Below are 18,862 nucleotides of genomic sequence, written 5' to 3'. Positions count from 1 at the left end.
ACGAGAAGCCCGCTCACCTAACTAGAGAAAGCCCGCACACAGCAACAAAGACCCAATGCAGCCAAAAATAAATAAATAAATAATAAAATAACTTTATAAAAAAAAAAAAGTTTAGTTCAAACAAACTATTAGAGCTGATGGTAAGCAGGACATCAGTTAAGGAATTTTCTAATTGGATCTTCTCTGGTGATATTCTTTACGTGACATTACTGACTAAAATATTAAAAAGCAGATACACAGCCTTTGGAAAAGGAACTTTTAAACTAAAAGACCACTCCCGTGTGTGTGTGTGTGTGTGTGTGTGTGTGTGTGTGTGTATAAAGAGAGGGAGAGATATATTGAGAGAGAGAATCACTGTTTTATTCCTATTAGTCTCTGGCTTAAAAAGTACAATGTGGCTTCTGAGAATAATTCATCAATATAATTTAAATTGTCATATTTATTTTTAAAGTAGAAAAGAAAAGCTTCTGCAAAAGTTACTGATATTTTTTTGAAGCTAACCAAAAAAAGAATTTTTAGTTTGGCTGAAGAAGAGAAAGGAATGAAAAATAGAAAAACTGGCTATTACACAATAGGAAATCTTATCTGCATTCAAGATGCTCCTTAGAAATAGTAAATAAACTCTGATTCAGACTTGTTTTCACCCGTTTTTCTCTCTGCCTTCGGTTGCAAAACCAAACCCTCACTACTTCTTTCTCCAAGTTCAGTTCTTCAGCCATCCGCAAGATCTCTTGAGAGGAAGGTTTATTCTGTTCTCCAAAGTGTCTCTCCAGAGCGTCTTTAGCAGCAATACTGGGAGGTGGGGAGTTGACAGGAGAGAAAGGGAGATAGTATATTTTTAGGGATGTTTTCGGCAGACCAAAATTGTTAGGTTGAATTTCCTAAATATTAACATAAAAAGGAAATTTAAAGACTCCAAAAACACCTTCAAAGCTCTTCAACAAAGATAAATGTGCAGTTTGTTGATCATTTGGATGCTTGCTAGTCTTCCGTAGGCTACCTATACCAGAGTCACAGGAAGAAATAAGTAGGGGGACCCAGACATTCTGTTTATCCCACTTTGTGCCACAAGAGGGCACTGACTTACTGAGAAGGAAATAATTCTGTGGGCATTTCTAAATGTCTCCCAGAAATCATTTATTTACAATAAATGAAATGAACCCACTAAAACAAAAACTGTATTTTAGCAATTCCTCTGTGAGCCTCATGGAAATTACAAAAAGATCAATGAACAATCTTTCTGGCTTGAAATGCAAGGAGTTACCTTGAACTTTATGCAGCTAAAATACTGATGACTAATTTTGTTATTTGTAATAACATAGATACCATACTGCCAGAGCAACACTTACGTCTAAAAGGACAATAGGAACGGTCACTCTGTTTAGAAGTGATTGTCCAGTTTCTGTTTTATCCAAAACTTGCAGAGTAAAACTGTTCTTGAATCAAACAATACATATTTTTCATCAAATTTTAAATTTCCAGCTCTATCTCACCAGTAATTTATTAAATGTTATGCTTTTTCACCTATCTTATTTTCTCAATTGACTCTATTCATTTTTATGTTATATTGAACCTATATTATGCTTAAATGCTCATTCCATTTGTAAAATATCTTTTTCTTCTCCAGTAACTCTTAATATCTCAAAAGTATACCTGATAGTTGTTCTCCGTTTCCTTTTTCTTTCATTTGCACCCACTTTCTCATTGTATAAAGCTGTGATGGGGAAAAGATGAATAATTCCAAAAACAAAGTAAGTCTTTTTATTTTAACTATCAGATTTGGATTTAAAATTTTCTTTATAAAACAATGCAAAATAAAATTACCATACATTTTTGTTTTAAAGTTTTGCGATCTACATCATTTTAGATTACAAGCCCTAGATTAAAATGTTAACACAGAAATAAATATTAACTTTGCGAAAACAATTGTCTTTAAATCCTATCCCTACTTTTAGTTGGAACACTTGCTCTGAATGCTCTCAAACCTTGCTCTTTATCCAGCCTTGACATTAATATAATTAATATAATTTTATCGCAATAAATTGCTCATCTAGCAATTGCTTGTGTGTGCAACTGCTCTGGCTACACTTATATTAGGTCATAAAAATGATTCATGTATAATTACTACAGTATATAGCCCAGAGGCAAAACAATCTGGATGTGTTAAAAAGAATCATTTTACCACTTCACACCTATGCCATATTGTCTAGAGGCTTTCCTTATACAGTTTATTCTCTCACAATTTACATTCTCAGTAAACTTATTTCTATACTTGCACTGGCCTTGCTTTTTTTAGTGTGATGAAACAAAAGATATTTATTTTTCACGTCAAAGAGAAAAAGCAAACCCAAACCAAACTTCAAGCCTCTCACTTTAGCATTAATCCAACCAAGGGAAGGCATTGTTTTCAGGTTAGAACATCACTGAGTCTCCAGAAACAACTTTTGTACCTCCTACTTGCTCGGCTTCCTCCAGCCATTTGGATAATATTGCTTTCAGTTTGCATGCATTTTTGAAGCTGAGCTGCAAGTTTTCAAATCGGCAGATAGTTGTTTGACTGAATTCAGAGCCATGCACAGCTGCCAGGGCTTCCCCAACATTTGTTTGGGTGTATCCTGTGAAAAAACAACAGAGGCCATTAACTTCAGTTTTTCAAGAAACATTCATTTTGGTCCATTATTGTACAAATTTGTGTATCTTTGTCAACTATTAATTACCACTTTTAACCATATATTTGTTGACAACTTAGAATAACAGTAAGGTTCAGTGTAGAATTCTTCAATATTTCAAAAAAAAATTCCTTCTAGTTAATAAATTACTTTTTTAGAAGTCAAAAGAATTCAGGTAGGAACATCTGCCATTCATAATATTTAGCCAGATTGGTTAGATGTGTCATAAACACTTTAGAAGACATTTAAAAATTCTCTCTTAATCATTATTATTAAACATCTGATGATATATACTCAAAATCTATAGTATATTAAATATAATGCATAAAATACATGGTGATATATCATAAATATTTCTATCTCAACTTTAAGAGTGAAAAATTCAACATGTTGAAGATAAAACTAAGACTTGTGTTTACTTTCCCTAAAACTAAGAATTGTGTTTACTTTCCCTAAAAACATGTTTATTATGAGACTTTGATCGCACAATATTTTATGTATACCTCCAAGCATATTTATGATATTATTCAGTAATGCTTCTATCTCCAGGCAAAAAAGTTCTCATAGATTGTCTCAAACATTTTTAGAATACAAGTTGATATAAGCCATCAATATAGAACTTGAAACATTCACAGCAATATAAATAGCAAATTGAAAATGAATGTTATAAAGATGCCTATTGCTGTGTTTATGACAAATAGTTACTACATATTAATTCAGGGCCTAAGGCTATATACCTGTATGCATAAAATGATTACATATGATGCCCATCAATAAATATCATTAAAAATTACCAGTGGCTCATTTCACAAATGCAAAAGTTTGCACCATCATTTCAATCCATTAAAAAATACATTTCATGCATTAAAATCAAGGTAAATTATTATGGTTATTTACATTAAAAACACTTTTCAATAGAAAGTGAGCAAAGGCTATGAACAGACAGTTCACAGAAAAGGAATTACAAATGACTGTCAAACACATGAAAGAACATTTCACTCTTCACTCATAATAAGAGAAATTTAAAATGAAACTACCATGAGGCACCACTTTGACCTATCTGATTTGCAAAGATCCAAAAGATTTAATAGCATCTTTTTCCTTCAACAACTATTTTTTTATTCTATGTGCCAGTCACTGTTCTAAGTGCTGAGGATATGCCCCTAAGGAGAAAACAAAAAAGAAATAAATAAACAAAAAACAAAGTACAAAAAACTCCTGCCTTCATGGAGCTCATATTCTGAAGGGTGGCAAAAGAGACACCCATGGTGGTAGTAAAATTTGATACAACTTCCACAGAGACCAATTTGACATCTATCGAGATTACAAACACACATACTCTTTGATCAAGCAAGTTTGCTTTCAACACTTTCCCTTCACATGTATTTATATAGGTGCAAAATGACATTTATGAAGTTAATTATTGTGGTATTGTTTTCAGTAGCATAAGATTGAAGGCCATATAAATTCCATCAGCAGGAGACTGGTAGTATATTCATAAAATGGAAATTGGCAGATGCATTACAGAAAGCTCTCTAAAAAACTAATATTGAAAGCTCTCCAAAACAAAGTTAAGTGAAAAAAAATCTGTATGAAGAAATATATGTATCTGCTTGTATGTATATGCATAAAATATCTCTGGAAGGCCACATAACACTGATAAACAGGAAAAAACAAGCAGAAGGGATATATTTCACTTATACTTTTTTAGCCTTTGAATCATACAAAGGTATCTCTTCAAATAAAATATAGGTAAAAAAGGCACTTCAAAACTTATCTCTGAAAAAGAGTACCATTAATTTAGAAATCTATGTATTTTGGCTACTAAGAATTTACAGGGAAATGAAGGTTTTTGTAGGTTTGTCATCATTCGAGTAACTTACATCCACAGTAGAGATGTAGAATGAGAACTGTCTTGGACTTCTGAGCAGAGTGTCAGAGACTGAACAGTAACAGAGTAAGAATTTGCAGAGCAGGTTGTGTGCCCCACTGCTCATAACAAGCACATACCTAGTTTAATTCTTCTCACTTTAAATTCATTGGCAAACTTTTCAAGTTCTCGGATTTCTGGAGAATCCATGTCTATTGGCTCTTCAGCCAACTTGCTTTTCCGCCTGAGCTCCTGCTTGAAATCAGCGGCTGTAAGGTCCTCTGCCAGGAGAGGCTGGTGCATGGGAGGAAAGCCATGACTCAAGGTGTGGTCAGGAAACTTATAAAGACAAGGGGCTAAGCTCCCTGTAACAGCAAGAAAAGGAAAGGACCGTTTGTAATTATCCCCCATTTCTATACATGCAAGAGTTTGGCCCATAAGAATATTCTGTGACAGCCAGTCTCAATTCTGAAAGGTTACCTGACATTCAGTCTTCTGAAATAGAAGAGTAGCTTAGTATAAATGCAATGATTTATTTTCCACCTTCCTGGGAGCAGCAAAAACAAAGATAATGCAAAGCCAAAGGAAAGAAGCAGGGACTTACAAATAATTAAAATAGAAATAAGCAAATTTCACAGAAGTGTGAGTTTTCCATCATTTTTTTCTCTTAAAAGACAGCTATTCCTGGGAATCTGAGGTTCAACTTTAACCAGAATGTACATATTCATCTCTGTTTTCTTAATTCATTGAACAAATAATCTATGATGTTTGTTATAATCAAGGCACGTGGTTAAGGGCTATGCTGGGAAGTTTTCGTAGGATTGAAAAATTGATTTTACATTATTAAGAAACCCCACTGTTTTTTCAGTAAATGCTTAATTTAGTAAGGTCAGGTAAAAAGAAAATTATGAGAACACAAAATACATTAATATGTTTAAATAGATTCGACGTTAACAAGCGACAGACATTAACAAAAAGTAATTTTTGAAGTTCTATTAAAAAGTTAGCAACAAGAGTTCTTGAAAAGTATAAAATATAATGGAATCACTTCCTGACAATTATTTAGGAAGCAAAAATAAGTGGCAAGGAAGGGTGCAGTTCTAGATATACTAGGTGATGAAGCATTGAATCCATTTAGTGAGTTAAATAAATCACAAAAAACTAAAAGATTTAATTTTTTAATTGCTTCTAGATTTCATTCTTCATTTGGAAAGAAGAGTCTGCCTCAGTCATGGAGTGTGGGTGAGAGGATGGTATAAGCCAAATTCCCACACATTTTATTTCTGTTTTCTTCATCAGTACTTTACATTTTTATTCATAGAGGTTTAACCTTAATTTATATTAAATGACACCTGTATAACCAAGACATTTTGATGTAAATAAAATATGCAATAATTAATAATCTTTCTTGTGAGTACAAATAAGTATTTAAACTAAAAATAAATGACTACAGAATACCTGCAGTAATCATTCTTAGAAACTTACTGAAAAAATACATCGAGTTTATGCTACCTATAATTTCTCTATAAATACATTCACAAGTCAGACATGAGTAATAGTGTATTTTGCCAGAATATATAAAGCTTACATTAATATAGCAACACGTAATGAGCAAAGAATAGTGTAAGTCAGCAAATTGTTGGCTTATATTATTTACATGAGAATATGTAATTATATAGTGTACCCTTATCCAGTAGACTATATTACTTTTCTGAAGCAAAATACACATACAAGTGAGAAATTAAACAAAACAGCATAAAATAAATTTAGCCGTTTCACAGATGTAAAAAATATACAAAAGAAACTATTCCTGTCTAGAACAATTAATGTTACTTCTAAAAATCAAAATTATCCAGTTTTATTTTTTTAATATCAATTTTTAATTTATTACATAACTCAATTTGTTAATGTTTATTACCTTTGGGGTTCATTTTTAGCTTTCTATTAGTTTTAGATTTCTGCTAGTTGAACTGAAAGAAAGGACTAATATATAAAAAAGAAAACTGATCACTTTTATTTTAACATTTTCTTAATATTTATCTCAAGACTTTTCTTTTGCTTTGCTTTCAGAGTTGAATCTTAACATATGAAAAAAATCTTCACTTCTTTCATCATTCAGAAAGAGCAAATGCCACTTAATACACTTAATGATGAAATACTCTGAGAAACAGTAAAAACAGTGAGACAAATCAGACTGCTGTTTTATTTTGCATATTTAATGTATTTTAAGGCACTTTGGATAACTCATGTAATCTGTGTCAAATTATTTTTATTTCACATAAGTAATTTGTTGCATATCGTTTACATGAGATGCAGAAAGGTCTGAATTTGTTAGCAATCTTGATCACTCTTTTCAATTTTTCTTGCTGATAATAGTCGCACTGCTACAAATCTCCGTGCTGTGTTCATTTTACATTTGTCATCTTCTTATCCTTATATAAACAAATGAAGTAGAAAAGATATGTATTTTTTACCCACAATTTAAAATTTGAATAAAAACAAGTTAAATAACTCTCCTTGGGTGCTATGATGAATTCACTACACAGTTGAAACTAGAAGTGAAGTCCAATGAACATTGCAGTAAACCAAATCAAAATAATCAGTTCATTTTTCAGGTAGTCTGCACTCAGGGAAATCAAATGACCTAAAGATTTCTGCATCTTAAACATATTTGGCTACATTAAACAAACGCTTTCAGACAGAAGTATTATATTTATTTAATCAAATATTGGAAGTGTGCCATCTCTATTTCTGGAAAATTTTAAAGCTAGTTTATACATTATAAATACTCTGGGGAAATGCACATTTAGCAAATAAATTTGAACATGAGTCCATAAAAAGTACACAGGAAATACCATGTTCAAAAGTCTGGCATCCAGAGGAAAAAGGAAAGCACAATGTGTGACATGCTTTTATTTTTCGTTAATTGAAAGTATCCACAATTATCTGCAAGGACACAGTTTTCCTGGAATTAACCTTAAACAGAAATTCATGACAGTCACAAGCACAGCCAAACAACCTGTGGTTTCTATCATATGATCCTATATTTGGGGGAAAATGGGGAGTGATTGGTATGGTATACATGACAAGATATTTAAAATTTTTTTCTAAAGCCTGGATTATTGAAAAGTCAGGTTGGAGAGGAGGAGAATAAGATGCAGTGAGTCGTGTCCAGCAGAAGTTTCATGAACAATTTCCAAAACATTGCTAAAGCAAAATTGTCTATAAGCCTAGAACAAGCGCAAACCTAAATAGCTTGGAAGTGTTTGTACATTCTTTACAGCCCAAGATGTATTTTCACACTGCAGATTAATCCACTACAGCCTTTCTGAACTGCTCTGCATGTACTTCTGGGTGGCGGAGGAGGGAGAGGAACAGAGGTGAGTCTTTTAAAGCAGGTGATGGGGAGGCCATGGTCTTGCCTTGCGGGGACCTGGCTCAAGGTTCTGTGATACAGGGCAGGGGGCTCTTCTGCATCATGTGGCTCAGCCAGATGCTAACTGACAACATCTCTGAGGTTATGAAGCTTTAAAAGAACAAACAGAGGAAGCAGAGGGACATAGTAAAATACTCCCACCTTGCTGTAGACATGCACAGCAAAGTGCATTTGAATATTTCCATTTCTTTTTTTCTTTTGTCCTCAGGCATGACAACGTGAAACAAATCATAAATTTGAACTGTGATTTTTTTTTTCTCTTTTGTGCATTTGTACATCCTATTCATGTACAACAGGGTCCTCTGCCTGGTTTTATAAATTAGGTTGATTTGGAGCATAGCCATGCCTGTTTAAATATTGCCTGTGGCTGCTTTACAATCACCGAGTTGTGTAGTTGAGACAGAGGCTACAAAATTTAGGGAAAATACATAGTGTCAGTGCTACTGAAAGTCCTTTCATGATCCAGAGGCAAAAGATGGTCAGAATTACTCCTTCCCTTAGTGTCAACACAACCAGAATAAGTTAGGGAAAAGTAAGACTAAATAAAACAAAAAAATACAAAAATGAAACAGAAAAAAAAAAAAAAAAAAGACAAGAATGAAGAGATGGGCTCCAAAGTACACTATTTCTCTATGTCACTGTCACACAGATTTCTGTTACCCTTTGCCTTAGCCCAGGTGGAAAGGGCACTTGCAGCCATACTAATCTTTTCTCTTATTATCCACTTCTCATAAGAAAAGAACATCCATCTTCTTGATTAATTCCCGAATATCAGCTATTTTGCTTTCCTGATAAAATTAATTTTTAAGCAAGGACTCTTACAGCACATCTTGGGTGGCCATTATGTCATAACCTTGCTGGATTTAGCAATCATTACCATGTAGCTGATTTGCCCAGTTTCCACAGGACAGTGGACAAAGTACACAGCTCATTAAGCTTGTTTTCTAACTTTGACCCAGCTTTAGAAACTAGAGAACAGACACAATGTCAGATACCCAGGAATCAGAGTTTTGAAGGGTTTTTGTTGTTATTTTGTTTTCTTTTGTGTTTTTCCAGGAGAGATTTTTGAATAGCATTTATAATTCCCTGTTTCCTATTATCTATACTGTAGGCTGTTGAATTATCTAAATTCTCAGGAGGAAAGAGACAGAAGAAGAAATTTAACTGAGAATGTATCTGAAGAGAAGATCAAGGAGAAAGCCAGGTTGAGTTGGTACAAAGTTGCCACAACTCAACTCTGATAGATGTGTGGTACCCACTGCAACTTGGATATGAAGAGACTGACACTTGGAGATCCTGACTTGAACAAGGTTTGTCATTAGCTCCTGGTGTGGCTAATTCATTTCATCCAATCAGTCATTCTCTTTGGTATGCCCACACCTGGGCTATGAAGCACAGGGGATACATCTGATCATTAGAGTCCTCCCTACCAACCTTAACAAAATACTTAGCTATAGCTCTTGTCTTCCGATGGGTTATTAATTTACTGAAATGCTCAAACTAAATGTAAGCATCAGAGTATAGTGACAAAATAACCATATTCAAATAAAGCAATTTCACACCCTTTGAAATATTGTTCTTTCTGCAGCTTCACTTTTATATGGAGTATGTGACAATGAATCTGTCTTTGTTGTTGATGATTAGACGCTTCTGTGGATCGTGTGGAAGCAGCTGATTTGATGAACGCCTTGAGACTTCTCAGAAAATTCAAATGACATTGCCAGGTTTCTCTTGTGTTTTTTATACCTTTTCTGAATTCCTGAATACTTCTGAATTCTTGTGTTTTACAACTCAATTTGTGTAGCTTCTATGGGGACGATGGCAGAAAGGTTCAGATTCTCTGAGATTTAATCGGCCATGATGCAAAGGCTAATTACCAAATACATGTCAAGATAGTGACATTGTAACAAATTATAAAGCACACCACATTTTAATGATATCCCTCTCAAAAAATATTCAAATATAATCTCTATGCTTGCTATGGTGAATTTTTATTTCAGTGACAAAATATATTTAATTTTGGTTTAAGACTACAGCAATACCTCCAAATCTTAGGGCAATTTTTCTCGTGATTGTCACTAACCCAGGCTTTGAATCATTTTAAAGGGCTTTTCCAGGGGTCTCTCCTTTTCAGCTTTTAATGAGGAAGAGAGTTTGTTGAGCCTGCCAGGGAAACTTGTACCAGCACAATCTGAGCTGCCTGTGGACTCTCAGTGTGAACCTGGGCCTGTTCTCTCCAATCCTGGAAATTGGAAGGGTGTTAGATTTCTCAGGTCAGCTGTGAACTCCGCAGACACTGGCCTAGATATGGTGAGAGGGAGGTGGTAGCAAAAACCGTCTAAAAGTATTTGGTCTGTGGCTGGTTTTATCTTTGTGCCAACCTCAATCCATTCCTGCCACTTGCTGGGTATAGAGGGCGCCTATAGTTGTACTGGGGTTCCTGGGACTTACTGTGAAGGAAGAGCAAGGCCTTTTTCCTCCAAGAAAGGGCAGCACGTGGCCATGAGCTTGTTATTTCCAGTCTCCATAATCAAAATGTGGTGGAGGCCACAGAAAGCATTCTGCCTGCACCTCTAGTGGCTAAATGCACATTATTCTATTTTATAATGAAAGTAGTTCATCATCGAGGGCTGTTCTCATTAACCATGAATACTGATTAACTACTACGTATATGAATCATAAATGATCTGTTTTCAAAGAGGAAGAAAAAATATGGCTTTCTTTATTTCTTACTTATTAAAGTGAGACATTAGGATTTACAGGTAACCATTAAGAACATCAGTTTTCATTTTATATAAAGGTGAGGATACTAGTTTATTCAGAATGCTGCCTAATAGAAGGTAAAAGAAGCTAATTTGTTCTGGAATATTTTATTTTAAAGTTTTAATGTTTTATTGAGTCTTAAACTGAGAAATTCTGAGAAATTAAAGGTTGGTGAACTAAATTCTTTGTTCAATTTTATTTCAAATGTATAAGCATAAATCCATATTTGATTTTTTATTACCTACTCTGGATAACAAAACACAAGATTTCCCTAATATGTGATTTCTCTATCCAGAGTTTCTCAATATCACACAAGTGTGCACACACACACACACACACACACTCACATTCTCCCATAGATCCTTGGTAGTTTATTGTTACCCACAGTATTTCTCTCCCTGCTGTAGAAATAAATATAAAAGATTAAGGGATACCCAAAAAAACTTCTGTGCCCAGCAAAATTGTTTCTATGGCCATATCCTAAAATTAAGTCATAAATTTTGTAATGAGTGGCTCTCTTAGGTCATATTTTCTTTTCCTTAAGAAATGTGCTATCAATATCTTCATGCAAGTGTCAATAAACAAGCAGTTTATCTTGATCTAGTGATGCTTTACTTATCCAAAGGGAAAAAAGATATGTAACTTCAACTATTTCAATCTCATCTAAGACTCAGAAGCATCTCAGACAGGGCTGCCGAAGACTCAACTATTGCTAAAGCAGCTGCAAATCACTCTTAGCCTTCAATGTCTTATTTATCTTTATGGACCAAATGGCCAGAAGAAATATTGTGATGAGGAAGATGCTCTATAAGTTGGTCCATCTGCTTTGGTAGCCACGTAAGATTACTGAGCACTTGAAATATGGCTAGTGCAACTGAGGAACTGAATTTTAAATTTGACCTTATTTTAGTTAATTTACATCTAAATTTAAATAGACACATAAGGCTCGCGGCTACCTTATTATTACTGTAGGCAAGCCCACTAATGGCATAAACAAGTGACAATGAGCAGTTTGGCAGTAGAGAATTAAAATAAAAATCATACAAAGCAAACACAAGAGTTAAGAAGCATAGCAGTTCAGAGGTGTGTAGAATAGGGGCAATCAGGTATAACTATTATGGTCTCTGAAGACATCACAGATCAGAGAACATTTCAATAAGCGGTGGTTTTACCAGCATTTCCAAGGTTAAGAGATCTGAAATTCATGATATACTCTGGTCAAGATTCCCTCAGACCCAGGAAATCCATCCAAGTGTCCCCAAACTCAATCTTATATGTAAAGACAATTTGTCTTACCTGCCATCACTCCATAGGTCGATGACTGGTTTCCATAATGACAGGAAGGAACAGAATAATGAAGTCCTGTTGCTGTGGTTCCCAATGTTGTCACCAAGAAATATGTGCACAAACATTTAGGAGTTTGGATCAAAGACAAAATAGACGGGACTGGTAAGAAAATGTACGAGGATTCAAGACACATTCGTTTCATTTCAAAAGTACACGTTTAAGCTATTCTTAAAGTTATATGCCAATAATTTGTTCTCATTTGGGGATGGTTCTCTGATGAGTAGGTTAAAACTAGGGGTTGAAATTTGTCTCAAATAATGAGATCATGAATCATCAAAGTGGACTAGAGCCTTCATTAATTATATCCTGTGCTCTGTGTTGGGGTGATTGACCAGTTTGAAACTTGGCTAATTGGAAGTAGCTGAATTCTCGCAGGTTCCACCCAATATAGACATTGTAAAGAACTGACGAGAGGATAGTTTCTTAAAATTCTTGTATAACATAGTATAATACAGTGGTCTTTTTCTGGAGCAATGAATACAGAAATCAACTCCCGATCAGTCTTTACTTCTGCTTATTCACCTAACAAATTGTTTCCATCAAAGAGGAAATGGCAGAGTCACTAGCCTTTTATTGGATATAATAATAAAAACCCCACTAAGTTCAGAGGCTTATGAAAAGCCTGCGACAATGTACAATGTATTTAGGCTGGTGTTGAAATCATGAGGTTGTAGGTTTTCTTCAGGCACACAATTAATTCAACAATTCTAATGATGAAGCTGGTCAAAAAATAAGTTCATTGATTGTTGAGTAACTTGAGGTTTATAAAGGTTGAACCTAGCATATAAACTTAACCTCATTTATAAATAGTTATAGGTTTCATTGAATTAATGTGTATGTTGAAAATATTATAAATTAGAATTACTAAACTTTTATCAAGCTTTAAACATGAATCACAATGGACTACTGACAATAAAATCACTAGCCAACGTTTTCTTATGTATTTTATTTTCTCTTTTTTTTCATGATATCCTGAATGTAGTGGTGGATTTTCATAAATAAAATTGTATCTTCTTGAATAATATGAGATATTATAAAGAAGAGATTTAGAATCCTTTGAAAATATATGGTCTACCGATTAAAGACAAAATTTCTTCAGAAAGTAAAACATATTTTCTCAAACTATAACTCAATTTTTAATACTTTAAAATATCTGCATAAATTTTCATTTTACAACTGACACAGAGAACTGAAGTCATTTTACTTTAAAATGATTACTATGCATTCCAAAATTAAACAAATGAACATGAAACACATTCAATATCTAAATGCTCTTCTCATTATAATCACTATTTTTAATTCCTTACTTAGACAATTAGATGTATATGATTACAATTTGATGGAAAAATTATAAAAATCAATGTTATTGTTATTTAAAACACATTAGGTCACTTTTCTGATTATGAATTTTTTTACTTCCAAGGTTTAAATACCTTTTGTTTTTCTGATTTGGGGAAGTAGTGTAAAAGGGTAGGCTAACTTACTAAGTACATTATTTATTTATTTTTAAATTATTTATTTATACATTATTATTTATAATTATTTATGAATTAGCTATAAATAATATTTATAAGTTATTTATAAATTATTTATTTATACATTATTTACTTATTTTTAAATAAATAAATAGGGTTTTGAGCTAAACTCACTTAATTTTAACCTCAATTCCAAATTTTACTTTTACTCTAGCCAAATACTATCCACACACAGTAGATTAAGCAAACAATGCATTATCCTTCTCATCACCAACCTATATAAATGCCTATAATGTAAAATATACAATTAGCTATGTGATAATTGTTTAAATTTATTTATACCACACCTCTTTGATAAAAATACTTTATTACATTTTCCAAAAAATATGTTTGAGGATATTTTCATTAGTACATTTTAAATTAAATTCTGAGAATGTTTAGTAGATAAAAAAATCACTACATTAATAATTTTCCCAAAGTCTAAATATATGATCTCTAGATACTTTAAAATTCAGCTGAAGATTAATGCCAAACTTATGTATAAGTTTGAAAGCTGCTTAATTATAACAAAAGATAAGGCTAAAATACTTTAAATCAGCATATAAATGTATCAACTCAAATTTTGATTTTTAAATGTATAAAATTTAGTTCATATTTAGATTGCTTTTAAAACAAGTGGGAAGTGCTGTTAAACAGAAGACATTTACTCAACTCAAGACTGTTTATAAATCAGCTTCAAATCACTTTGTTACTGCATAAAAAATGGACACATTAACAAAATATACTTATCTGCTTGGTTGTGTTTGAGACAATATATTTGAATTCTCAAGTTTAATTTTCATTTAAGAAAGTTATATAAGAAAATATAAAAACTTTGAAGTCTCTTCAGAACTCAATTTTGAGAAAATTCAGCTCAGTTTATGGGCTCTAAATATTATATTGCCTCTAGATTTGATTTCTGAGTTTTTAATTATGCTAAAATTATAAGTGTATTTAAACACCTAATTATTTTATTCTTTGAAACCCATTGTTGTTGGTATTGGGAATCATTCAGTTGTGTTTACTGTGAGGTGTATGACTGTTTTTTTAGACATGGTAGTAAACGTAATCTAAAAACCAAATAAATCTCTTAGATAAAGAAATAACACCTTTTAAATTATTTTACACTATTTCTTTAGCTTTGCTCTTTATCCATACATGTCTACGTAAAAATGGTTTTCAGACTCACTGTTTACTTATATAGAAAACAGATCTCTTCTATAATAAAACCAACAATAATAGAAATTACTACACTTACTAATATTTCTTGAGAATTTTCTTAGGCATTTTGACCTCTTCGATATCCTGAATATTTAACTTAACACCAATGAAAATAAAAGAAGCAATGAGATTCTAAACTAACAAGATTCAAAGCGTCCACCCTGACATTTTAGGCCCAGCCACACGTAGACGGTTATTGGAGTCAGTACCTGTGGACATCACGTTGGTGGCGTGGTTGGAGACAGGTAGGCACTCGGCAGCGCTGTGATGCATTATCAGAGGCAGAGTTGCAGAAGACTCAGAATTCAGAGGTATAAAGGTATCAGCCGAAGTAAAAGGTTGGCAACTCATTCCCACAAAAGAGCAGAAAAATGAGGAGAAGTGCTGCTCCTCAAGTCAGAGTTTTATTATATCACCATCTCAAAGGGCCGTTTCAAATCTCACTACCTGCATATATACATCAGGGAGGCTCTGAGCACCGGGAGGGCGCGTGCTGGTATTTATACTGCAGGGAAATCCCTTTATACATGTTAATCGTCTTTTCCCAGGGGTATTGCTTCATCAATCTGGACAGTCTTCCTTCTTACCCAAACATAATCCATGCCCAAGAGGGGAAGCTGGTTCTTGGGTACAGACTGAAGGCAAAGGAGAAATATGAAACTTTATTTGACAACTTCAGTAATTCAGACCTTTTAGAAAGGAATCAAGAACTTTAAAAAAAAAAAAAAAAAGTGTCCCTCAAAGAAATAACACTAAAATGAATTGAAAATCACTAGGTGTATTTTTGCTACTAACAAAATGATAAATTTATACATATGAGATTTTTTCTTTTTTTGCATAACCTCATTAAATCTCAAAAATAACAAGAGAAGTACATGCTACATAATTTTAAGAAGCAGAATTTTTAAGTTTAAATTGAAAGATGCATAAAAGACTAAATTTGAGAATGAATATATTGCCAACTAGTGATTCACACTCAATATAATTCTGAAAAACTATGAAAACAATTGAATTCTTACTATATCACAAATAGAAAATGATAAAATATTAAATAAAATTGTAGTAATTTGTAGAGAAGATGAACATTAGTGATAGTATCTCTCCCTTGGTTTCAATTTATTCAACAAGAACATACACTTAGTGAGCTCTTACTAGATGTCAACACTATTCTAGTCGCTTTCTACAGTTATGTCAGCAAATGTCACATCTTTGTGAGATCTGTACCATTCCCACTAACCTTGATTGTGCCAGAGCCTCTGATCTTTGCCATTCCGCTCCAGAACCTGCACTGGGTGCAAACTTTCCACACAAAATATATTGACATTATAAGACTATGAAAAAAATAATATACTATAAACAATTGATTCAAAGATGATTATCACTATAATGATTTCACAATGATCATGATCTCTACATATAAATGAATGAATGCAATACTGTCTTTATCATGTATACTAGGGATAATATAGGGACCAGAAGTAACCTGACAGGCATAGATATTACTGACATAATCAAGGACTTATGCTCCATTAGATATTTTTGAAATTTTATATTATGGAATATTTACCTTGGAATTGGTTGCTTTGTGCTAAATTTAATGTTGATATTGATGAGAATACACTTTCAAAAACTTGAAATTTGAACGCTTGTCATTAACCAGTTAATATTTTGTAGGAAAAAGATGTTATAAGGTTGCCCAAATCATTAGATATTGCCTGAAAATATTTATTGTAAAAATGACATATTTTCTTTTCTGAATTCTCTTTGAAGCTCCATTTGTCTTCTTTAATGAGAGAAGAAGGTTACAGGTAATCAAACGTATTTATTTTACTTTTGCAGAATTCCTGTAATTTTCAGACTTCATATATACAAAAAAGTATTTTTTTGATGTGTTTATAAAGAGAATTTTTTTATAAAGAGATTTGCTAAGAAAATTAAAAGTTTATAGGGCATCAAATAATTTTTAAAATAAACTAAATGATATTTAGAGAGAATAGTACTTGAAAATTGCCCCTAATAATTTTGCTATAGTTTGAGTCATTGGAATATGTCAGTAAAGTATATCAACCAAATGATAAAGAGGGGCACTGTAAAACTTGCCTGGAACAGCAACAAAGAACTTCACCAGTATTTGCCACCTAAAATTCTAAAATTGCAATTTTAGACATAATTTCCTTAATAATGGTTTAAAAATTTTTAACTATTTGTGCTGTGAAGTGGAAACCAGACTGTTACAGTTAAAATTGTGTAAAGCCAGGAAGTAGATGTTCCCATTATAATCTTTACTTAGCACTGTAAATTATTAATTTATCAGATTTTTAAATCAGCTTTTGTACACAGTTTTGCTTTTGCATAGTACTGAACTATATAGCTCTATTACAATTTAACCATTTATTGTTGGGTGTTTGTATTGCTTTTTGCTTTTCACTTTTATAAATAACAATGCAATTAACTCTTTGTCCAAAATGTTTTTTTTACACAATGCATTTTTACAATTTATCTATAGGATTGTTTTGAATATCCCTCCTTATGATGGGTTCTTAGAAGTGGGATTATGAGTTTGCCTTATGATATTTTTAAAGTTCTTGGAAACATTCTTAAATTGCTTTAAAAACGAAGGACTTTTTTTTTTTTTAGAGCAGTTTTAGGTTCACAGCAAAACTGAGCAGAAAGTACTAAGAGTTCCTGTATGTACTCTGCTCCGACACATGCATGGTCCACCTCACATCTGCACCAGAGTGATACATTTGTTACAATTAATGAAACTGCAGTGATACATCATTATCATCCAAAGTCCACGGTTTACATTAGAGTTCACTCCTGTGTATTCAACTTGTTTGAACAAATGTTTAATGACCTGTATCAACTATTGTAGTATCATACAGGATAGTTTCACTGCTCTAAAAATCCCCCTTGCTCTGCCTGTTCATTCTCCCCTTCCTCCTAACCCCTGGCACCATTGATCTTTGACTGTCTCCATAGTTTTGCCTTTTCCAGAATGCCATGTGGTTGGAATCATACAGTATGTAGCTTTTTCACATTGGCTTCTTTCACTTGGTAATATGCATGTAAGTTTCCCCCAGATCTTTTTAGGGTTTGGTAGCTCTTTTCTTTTTAGCTCTGAATAATATTGCATTGTTTGGATGTACCACAGTTCATGCATTCACCTACTGAAGGACATCTTGTTACTTCCAAGTTTTGGCGATTTTGAATAAGGCTGGGGTATACACCTGTGTGCAAGATTTTGTGTGGACATAAATTTTCAGCTCTTTAGGATAAATACCAAGGAGCAAGGTTGCTGGATTGTATAGTAAGAATATGTTTAGTTTTGTAAGAAAGTGACAAACTGTTTTCCAAAGTGGCTGTACCATTTTGTATTCTCACCAGCAGTGAATGAGAGTGCATGTTGCTTCCACGTCCTCCTCAGCATTTAGTGTTGTCAGTATTTTGGATTGTGATCATTCTACTATGCAGTAGTATTTCATTGTTTTCTTAATTTACTATTCCCTGATGGCATATGATGTTGAGCATCTTTTCATATTTATTTGCCATCTGTATCTCTTCTTCAGTAAAGTGTTCAGATCGTTTGTCCATTTTTAAATTGGGTTGCTGTTTGTTCTTATTGTTGAATTTTAAGGGTTCTTTGTATATTTTGGATAACAATCCATTATCAGATATGTCTTTGGCAAATATTTTTTCCCATTCTGTGGCTTGTCTTCCAAGTTTATTTTTCAAACAATTTGTTCTATTATGATTTGGTTTCAAATACCAGGAACAAGTTGAGCAAAAAATAATTGTTTATTATTAGGTGATACAGAGGATTCTTGGATCTCACAGAGGTCAGGCCATAGGGAGGGACTGAATAGGAAATGAAAGCCATCTGCCACATCTCTCTGACTCTCCTATCTCCCTTACTCTGTGTCTCTCACTTTTTAACTCTCTACAACACAGCCTAGGTTGAGTCCATCTATGGCCACTTAACAGATCTCCAGATCACACCTTAAGCTTTTAACCAAAGAGATTATTTTGCCATTTCTCAGTC

General features: G+C 33.1%; 1 protein-coding gene across 2 annotated transcripts; it reads right to left on the bottom strand.

Annotated features, from left to right (window-relative positions):
- Positions 1-360: 360 nt before the first annotated feature.
- Positions 361-15,171, bottom strand: POU1F1 (POU class 1 homeobox 1). 2 transcript variants are annotated; one of them, XM_007164091.2, is made up of 6 exons: positions 15,030-15,171; positions 12,035-12,184; positions 4,680-4,904; positions 2,451-2,615; positions 1,654-1,714; positions 361-792 (listed from the first exon to the last, which is right to left on the bottom strand). In XM_007164091.2, exons 1-6 carry the CDS (start codon positions 15,169-15,171, stop codon positions 582-584), a joined length of 954 nt encoding a protein of 317 aa, XP_007164153.1. In that variant the 3' UTR covers positions 361-581. The 2 variants fall into 2 exon arrangements, with proteins under 2 accessions (XP_007164153.1, XP_007164154.1); XM_007164092.2 differs by having other exon boundaries at positions 12,035-12,106.
- Between the last annotated feature and the right edge of the window lie 3,691 nt (positions 15,172-18,862).

This window comes from Balaenoptera acutorostrata, chromosome 4 (assembly GCF_949987535.1).
Source record: "Balaenoptera acutorostrata chromosome 4, mBalAcu1.1, whole genome shotgun sequence".
Lineage (NCBI taxonomy): Eukaryota > Metazoa > Chordata > Mammalia > Artiodactyla > Balaenopteridae > Balaenoptera > Balaenoptera acutorostrata.
The sequence above is the reverse complement of the archived record's forward strand: the minus strand, read 5'-3'. Positions and strand labels throughout refer to the sequence as shown.